This window comes from Ornithodoros turicata, chromosome 2, assembly GCF_037126465.1.
Source record: "Ornithodoros turicata isolate Travis chromosome 2, ASM3712646v1, whole genome shotgun sequence".
Taxonomy (NCBI): Eukaryota; Metazoa; Arthropoda; class Arachnida; order Ixodida; family Argasidae; genus Ornithodoros; species Ornithodoros turicata.
The window spans coordinates 114,441,518-114,450,357 of NC_088202.1; the positions used below are offsets into that span (position 1 = coordinate 114,441,518).

The 8,840-nt window shown below is 52.8% G+C and overlaps 2 protein-coding genes across 2 annotated transcripts; one reads left to right on the forward strand and one right to left on the reverse strand.

The window, feature by feature from the left end:
• Window positions 1–824: 824 nt before the first annotated feature.
• Window positions 825–2,081, reverse strand: LOC135384965 (uncharacterized). The gene has a single exon (XM_064614145.1). It carries the CDS (start codon window positions 2,079–2,081, stop codon window positions 825–827), a length of 1,257 nt encoding a protein of 418 aa, XP_064470215.1.
• A 674-nt stretch (window positions 2,082–2,755) lies between these two features.
• On the forward strand, window positions 2,756–3,646 carry LOC135384966 (uncharacterized). The gene has a single exon (XM_064614146.1). The coding sequence runs from the start codon at window positions 2,756–2,758 to the stop codon at window positions 3,644–3,646; it is 891 nt and encodes a 296-aa protein (XP_064470216.1).
• The last annotated feature ends 5,194 nt before the right edge of the window (window positions 3,647–8,840 follow it).

An 8,840-nucleotide genomic window follows, 5' to 3' on the forward strand; every position in this document is an offset into this window, starting at 1 on the left:
GCCAGCCACAAAGTAACTCTGCAGTGGATCCTGGACATGTGGGTATAGGAGGGAATCAAGCTGCAGGCGAACTAGGCACACCTATCTTCAACACTACATCCGGTGATATACTCAAAGTCAGATGTTACATCTTCATTAAGGTCATTGTCGCAGGAAATATGCAGACGGTGATGGGTACAATTGCAGAGTGATTCGCCGCTGCTACATCGCACAGATCCGGAGCTGAAGTTCTGTGTTCCGTCCCCGTTGCCGCACTTTGTTCAGACGTCTTTACACCGGTGTCGGTTGAATGTGCCTCCCCAGCGACTTCCAACTTCCTTGGTTTATTCACATCACCCCCCCCCCCCCGGTTTGTCGACTTTTTCTAGGTGCCGCAGAACATAGGTGCGTTACAGGTTACAATAGGTCTGAGTACAATATAGTCCTTGCAGTCCTAGTTCCACAGCTCAACTGTTCGTGGTCCCGCGCCCCCAGTTGCCTGTCTCGGGTCACGTGCCCGTTTGCACAGCCGTCATCGTCTTCGGCTCCGCAACACTACTCCCCCTCCTCTCCCGAAGGATGCGGAGCGACATCCCGAGGGTGTTGGTTGTTGGCAGGGCCTCGGTACGGCGCGAGACGGTCGATGTGAACTACTACAGGTCTGGATCGCCCCGGACGTCTGAGTCGGTACACGACGTCATTCAGCCGCTTCATAACAGTGAACGGTCCTTGCCACGGCCGCTGAAACTTCGGCGAAAGTCCGCGTCTACGCACCGGGTTGTACAGCCAGACTAGTTGTCCCTCCGAGAACCCACTACCGTTCGCACGAAGGTCATACCGGGTCTTCATGCGTGTAAACGCCTGCCGCATGCGATCCCTAGCGAACTTGTGGACGATGTCCAACCGTGCGCGTAGCTTTTCAACGCAGTCTTTTCCTTGTCCTCGGGAGCAACCTCCACCTGCCAGTAACCGCTGCGCAGGTCCAATGCAGAAAACCATGCGGCTCCAGCAAGCGCATGCAGGGTGTCGTCGATGCGCGGCAGAGGGTACGAGTCCTTCTTGGTAACGTTGTTCAAGCGCCTGTAGTCCACGCAAAACCGTGTGGAACCGTCCTTCTTTTTAACGAGTACTATAGGGGAGGCCCACGGGCTGGACGATGGCTCGATGACATCTTGATCCCTCATGTCGCTGATGAGTTTGTCGACCTCCTTGAAACTTGCCAGCGGAAGTCGTCTGGGAGCCTGCTTTATAGGGGAAGCTGTCCCGGTGTCTATGTGGTGCAGGGCTGCCGTTGTTCTGCCGAGATCTGCCGCTGAGAACGAGAAGACGTCGCGGAATTCCTGGAAGAGTGCGCGTGCCTTCTCCGCCTGGTCCTGCGTCAGCGGCGGTTGGGAACCCTCGATCAGCTCATCGATGTAGTGCAGTAAACTTGTATTGTGCTCCATGGCAGCAGGAGGAGGCGCATGACCCCCGGCCCTCTCTTCTGTGAACTGTATCTCTACAACTTGGGAACACTGCCCCAGGCGTTGTCCACGCTGAAGCACAATTGGTGAGGGAGTTGCGTTAAGAACGCGAACTGGTACTGCTCCTTCACCATGATGGACGAGACCGCGGGCGACCATGAGCCCAGCGCTCGGGAGACCTTCCGCACTAGGCTCGACGACACAGACGTTCGGGGCTTGCCCTGACGACATCCGTCCCGGTATAAGTAGTTGCGCGTAGGGCGGCACCGTGACGGTGCGGCGACACACGACGTAGGAGGGGTCCGCGTCAGCGTCCCTACACGAGCGGAGGACCAGTTGCCGGTCACCGAGGAGGAGGGTACCATCTCGGAGGTTCAGCACGCAGTTGTACTCCTTCATGAAATCGTAGCCCAATATACAATGATCCGTGATGTTGGCTACTAGAATGGCACGCCGAAATTCATGTCCCGCAATGGACAAGCAAACCGTGGCGACCCCTTCCACAGGTACGGTGTCCCCAGCAACCGTGCGTAGATTTTCCTGAGGTGACGAGTGCAGCGTCACCTGGTCTCCTTTCGGGAGACTAGCCAGGAAAGACGAGCTGATGAGGCTTATCGTCGCACCAGTGTCAACTAACATCCTACAGTACTGTCCGTTCACTTGTCCATCCACATAGAAACCAGCAGTCGAGGGCGCTTTCTGAATAATCTTGAGAGCTGGGCGACGCCCGGTACGCCCAGCTGATCTTAGTTTCCCGACCCCCCGGTGCCACCACGCCGCCCGCGGCCGCGCCTGAAGCTAGTGCGTCCTGGGTCACGCATTGGTGGAGTGGGACAGACGCGTCGCAGGTGGCCTCGGCCTCCGCAGTTCCAGCACATGGGTGGCTGCGCAGCCCGTATGTCGTACCACGGTGTCGGTGAGGTAGCACTGTGGTCTTCCACTTCGTCCAGCACACTTCGAGCTAAGGCCTGGGTCGTTCTGGCTGCCTTCTTGGCCGCGTCCACTTCCAGCGCACGGGTTAGTGCAGCCCGGTCGAGCCCGCCAGTCGAACGCCCTGCTGAACGTCGGGGTCGGCTATAGCGTCGACGAAGTGTAGCGACGCACAGCAGAAGATGAAGTTGATGCGCCACCAGCAGCACATCGCAAGGCGCGAGCTTTGAAATTCTTCGACGGTTTTGGCCGCCATGAGACTAATCAGACTGGCTCTGACGGCCACACAATAAACAGCCTTCTCCGCTACCGTTTTGGGATTACTTCACTTAGGTTTCCCACACTGGTGACCCGGACAACGAACTGCCGCCGTCAGCCTCAACATGCTTGGTGACGCAGGGGCCAGCACCGCATCTGGCCAGCACCCTACCACGATGAACTACGTCGCTGTCCGTTTGCCTCCCTTCTGGCACAAGAACCCCAGCATATGGTTCATCCAAGCTGAGACGCAATTTCAGCTCTCCGGCATTTCCTCAGAGCTCACCAAGTACCGGCACATTGTTGCAGCGCTACCGCCAGAAATTGCTATTGAGGTTGCCGACGTGCTCCAAGCCCCGCCGCACGAGAATCCGTTCACCAACCTGAAGACTGCCATCCTAGATCGTACTACTCTCACTGAGCGTAAGCGGCTACAGCAATTGCTCAACGCGGAGGAGCTCGGTGACCGCCGACCGTCCCAGCTGCTACGGTCCATGGAGTCTTTGCTCGGCGATCGTGCCCCGACATTCGACGCCCATTTGCTGCGGGAGCTGTTTTTGCAACGCCTTCCCCCGCAAGCCCAGATGATTCTGGCCGCAGCGTCAAGTCTCCCCATTCACGATCTTGCTCAGCAAGCCGACAAAATCATGGAAGTGGTCGGCCCAGGCATCGCGTCACTCTCCCAGCCCTCATCCGACCCTTTGGAATCCCGGTGCGATGCTGACCGTTCTCGCCACGACCCCGTGCACGCGCGCCTTGATTCCTTGTCAGCCGACATTTCCCACCTCCGCGAGTGCATCGACGCTCTTTCTGCTGATCGTACAACCCGCCGCCAACATTCCCCGCACCGCCGCCGCTTCCGAGGACGGACCTCCCGCACCCGCCGCCGCTCATCATCTCCGCGCTCCGAAGATTCCTCAGTTCCTTGGTGTTGGTACCACCATCGTTTCGGAGCTCGTGCGGAGAAGTGCACTCGGCCTTGCGGCTGGTCGGGAAACCCGGCAGGGGAGCACTGACGGCGACCAGCAGTCTCCCGGCGTCTCCCATCAGTCGCCTGTTCTACGTTACTGACCGCGTGACCAAGATGCATTTCTTGGTCGATACCGGTGCCGAGGTCAGTGTGCTGCCTGCTTCCCCATCTGATAGGCGCCGCCCGGCCCTGTTTCATCTCACCGCAGTCAACAGCACCACCATTCCAGTCTTCCGACAGCAGATCCTCCGCCTCAATCTCGGACTGCGCCGAAGCTTCTCTTGGTTGTTCTTAGTTGCCGGCGTCGGTCAAGCGATTCTGGGTGCAGATTTCTTGCAACACTTCGGTCTCACGGTCAACGTTCTACACAAGAGACTTCTCGACTCGACAACAAACCTTTCGGTCTTTGTCAAGAGCGCCCCGTCGCAAGGGAAGTAACTTCCATGCGACGCGAAGGCGACTTCATGCGAAGGCGACTTCCATGACCGCGTCAGCAAGGGAAGTAAGTAGCAAGGGAAGAAGGCTTTGCGGTCCCACCGGTAGAGGCGCCGGCAGGTCCACGTGGCACGCTGACCGGTCTTATGGCGTCCGTGCTCTCCGCCCCATGCTCCATCGACGTAGGGGCCCGCGTATCACCATCCCCGTGTGGCCGCTCTTGTGGCCGGTCCTGCGGTGGACACATCATCGAAGCAAATTCGGCTCGCATTTGCTCCATCATTCCGCGCATGTTCTCACGAAGGAGAGTCTGCAGCTGCTCCTGCGTGAGGAGCCCCGTAACTTCAGATCGCTGGTCAAGGTGCGCCGGTGGTGGTGATTGCTTTCGTCGGCGAGGGGGCATACCTGGGGTGTCCCGAAGTATCCCACTTCTGACACCAAATGTTACAGGTTACAATAGGTCTGAGTACAATATAGTCCTTGCAGTCCTAGTTCCACAGCTCAACTGTTCGTGGTCCCGCGCCCCCAGTTGCCTGTCTCGGGTCACGTGCCCGTTTGCACAGCCGTCATCGTCTTCGGCTCCGCAACAGGTGAAAACATTTCAAAGTAAGTCTAAATTAACCTGCCGCAATTATTAAGAATTATTAAGAGTCGAACACGCTGAAAATTCCTTTAACTGTTACTTTTTAAGTGTAATGTACTGAAAGCTCGCATTTTCCATGGCTTATTGCATTCACAAAGTTATGGTAAGAGAGTACAGCAAACACCTTCTGTTAGCTAAAGAGCGGGAAGGGCAACACATAGCGCGAGCTTTTGCCTGAGGAATTCGCTGGCCGTGCCCCGCCCTCTGCCAAGACTTGCATAATCTGTCCTCAAGCCCATATCCAACAACAACTACTAAGCACCGGAATGTTTGTCGCGCGCTTGGTCGGCGTTGGGCCGCCAGAAGTCCGCGGGCCCCGTGTTCCCGACCCCTGGGCCTATACAAACCATATTGCGAAAACTGTGGGAGAGAAGACTTCACATAAACAAAGAAAAGTGCCAGAAAATTGCAGGGGGCTGCGTCTTGTGGGGCGCAAGTGACAGGACAAGACTTCTTAACGCGCAACATGCGAGTGACTACAATGTCGGGCGTAAGTCTGAAGTCGTCAGCACAGACATTCACAATGATACTTAGCATGCCACCCTTTTCTTGCAGAAGCGTCACCTTATCCAACTTTGACGTTTCCAGGACGTACTGCTCAAACCTTCCACTAGATAAACGGTTGGAGGCACATCTTACCAACCATGTATCTCATAGGGTAAATATTCCAGCCCATTTTTTTCTCTATTGCTAACTTCTGATATTCTAGAAAATTCGGCCATGCAAGCTGCAATGATACCAGAAAGGTTTTACACCTCCTCCTCACCCTCAATGCCAGTGACTGATATATTAAGACGGCAACTAGGAACACGCATATTTGTAAGTATCTAGCATGCGAAAATTGATGTATTTTCATAACAGAGATATTCACGAAAAGACGCAAGCTGTGAAACAGCATCTTGAAGCCCATATTGCAGACCGTATTCGAGCATGAAACATATTTCATGTCTTGATCGCCATCCTTATTGTGTCCTACTGCTTTGCATAAAAGCATCTTATTGTTTCTTCTCTTGGAAGAGACACTTAGAGCCGACTTCGAAAACGGATAGTTTATGTACCAAAACGCCTTGACATTTCGATGGTTTCGAAACACTCGAGGGAATTGGTTCTTCTGACGCGATGTCTCGCCGCAGCAGCAACAAAAAGCCACATCTGTTGTGGGGTAGCTTAGGTTTTAACCGCCACAGTCAATGCACTGTATTTTCTTTTTTTTTTCACCTCCGCATGTTCTCACAGCCTTTTGTTTGCTGGCGGAGATAATGGAGTAAAATATACTGCGAACTGTAAATTACTTGACGTTTCCACCAGGCAGTCGCTTTCTGAGCGTATTACAGCCCCCCAAAACTATATTGTCTTGCAATACTTGAAAGCATTTTCATGTCGTTGCTTCCGCTCACCTGGTCAACATAAGGGAACAATAGTAACCATGAGACCATGCAATGCAATTGAATACATGTTTCCATAGGAGTAGTCGAACTGAACTGAATTGCAAGACAAATGAAAAGAAATCAAGGCATCACCCTACGAATTCTACTACTTCCGGTTGGAGCGCCATTCCATTCACAAGTCCCCGAAAGAGAAAGCTACCACCTCACGAATACCGCGCCCGAACAGCTGAACGTGCAACGGAACACGATGACGAAAAGTAAAATAGGGAAAGCATAACAAGGACCTTGGTAACACACACCCCGAACGCGAGCATAATACTCTGTCTCCATTATAAAATTTAGAAGCGCCGAGCAGAGCCGTCCCGAGGCGAGTTTGCGCCCGGGGCAGGGTAAACGTGAAGCGCCCTCCCCTCCCTCACTGCCGTCAGAAGCTCTGTAAACAAGGAAAAGAAAACGCTCATTTGCAGTGCCGAGATCGTAAATTCAAATTCTCTTCATTCCCGCTTTATACTGTCCAACCAACATGCCAGGGCCTGCTGGTGCGATCGCCCTGGGCTGCTGCCCCCCGTCGGTACGGCTCTGGCGCCAAGAAAGCTGCGTCTCTTCTTCTTAGGTTCACAAGCACCCAGCACCTTCACGATGTCAACGTTTCTATTGTCCAGCAAGTCGAGAGCGGATTTCAATTTAGCCGGTTGGGGACCGCATGCTGTGCAGTGTACGTGCATGTGCTCCATCGTTGCACTGCTTATGCACCTGACGTGCGGCCGTATACCGCATTACTATCTGTGTGGCTACTAGATCCGATGTTGTTCTCTGGCGCAACCGTGCCGTTCCTTCTCTGTTGCTCTGTAGTACCACAAATGAGTGGTTAGGGTGAACGCTTTCCACGCCGAGACTGGGAGGCAACGCGGTTGCAAATCTCCGCACTGTCTGTATTTTCTGAGGTTTTCCCTGGGTTTTCCGGCAGACTTTGCAGACGAATGTCGGCGCAGTTCCCCCTGAAGTCGGCCCAGGACGCATACCAACCTCGGAATTAAAAAAAAGTACCACAAATGCGGATACAGATTTGGAAACTGCCTTCGATTCATCTGTTCTATTCTGCTGACTCTCCATTATAGATGAGCAGTATTACTTCAACACGAGCTGCCTTCAAAGCTGCTTTAAATACCTTTTCGTGGTTCACAACACTGGTGACATATTTGACTTCATTTTATTACCTCACAGGTACTTCTAAGGTACATTACGTGAGGAAGGCAGAATACAGGAATACACAAATGAAACAATCAGCGAGCGGAAAGAAAATAAATAAAACATCAGCGAAAATAATAACATAATACTAGTAATACGTAGAAACAATAACAAGACAATATAACAAACATAACATATGCTCAAGAATAGGCGCTAGCTTGCGGCATTTAAGGACATATAGTTGTTCCTTTCTTCAGAAATAACAGAATACGAAAAAAAAAACATATGTAACGCATGGTCGTTATTGGAATGTAACTAGCATGACTTACGAGTTGGGACAGAAGTTTACGGGACACGGCGGCGTACTTTTTCTTCGGTGCGCCACCCTAGCGGCCGCCGGAAGCGGGTGAGTTCACTGTTTCGGAGGGGTGGAAGAGTGAGCTGTTAGCGACACACCGCGGTAGTTTCCCTCCCTAGAGGCTTATTCGCTTCGTCGTCGTTACGTCGTTACAAGCTAACGAGTGGCGGGAAATTCAAAAAGGCGGGCGGGAAATTCAAAAAGGTGGGCACGTGATAAAACACGTGCACGGCGCTCTTCGCGCGATACGTGAAGGCCGTGGTTGGTCCGTAAACTTTTGTCCCAACCTGTACGATGGTCTTCAGCTAGAAACATTCAAGAAACATTTTTTTGCATCGGACGTATTCTTACTGAGTATCTTAAACGTAATAGTAATGATGTTACGGGATATGGCAACGGATGGTAGCAGTACCAGCAGCAGTAGCAGTACAAATTTGCAATAATTACTCAATATGTAGTCATTAGCTTTTAACCATTGAATGGGCCATTTCTGAAAAAAGATGATGACGCATGCGTGAGACGATGGCGGGTCGTAACGGGAATTTGCCGACGCAAATTGGTTGGCACGCGAAGCACAAGCTAGCATTCAAAGTATGGCCACTAGGACGCTGCAATGGACAGCTGCTGGTGGTGGTGATGCTGGTTAAAGGGCTTGCCGTTGTTGGCCTCACAGAGGGGCGCAACATCACCACTGACGCCCTGGGGGAATGTGAGTCCTGGGCCGACTTCTAAGGGAACTGTGCCTACATACGCCTGAAAGCGTGTGAGGAAAGCCGGGGAAAAACCCCACACAGCACAGCCGGCACCGGGATTCGAACCCGGGTACCTCCCAGTCCCGACGTGACATAGTCAGCACGCTAACCACTGAGCCACGGGAACTGATCTACAACGGACAGCACTGGCCCGAAAACCTAAGCCCGATCCAATCAGAGTTAGGCACTGATTTTTTTTTTTTTGTCTGGGGACGTACCCCACACCAGAAAACCGGAGCCTGCATTCTGGGTTCTGACCCCACAGTTCTTTTGCCTTTGGGCGGCGGTCTAGACCGACGACAATGGTCCTCAACTTTAGCCTCAACGCTTTGTTGCACATTTTTGATCCGCAATCCGGTACACAAGGGTTACGCGTGAAACATCATTTTCAACAGATTTTGTTCATTTTCTGTGGTACCTTACACACCTGCATTAAGCAATACAAAGGCATTATACGGACTTTTTCACTTTTATTT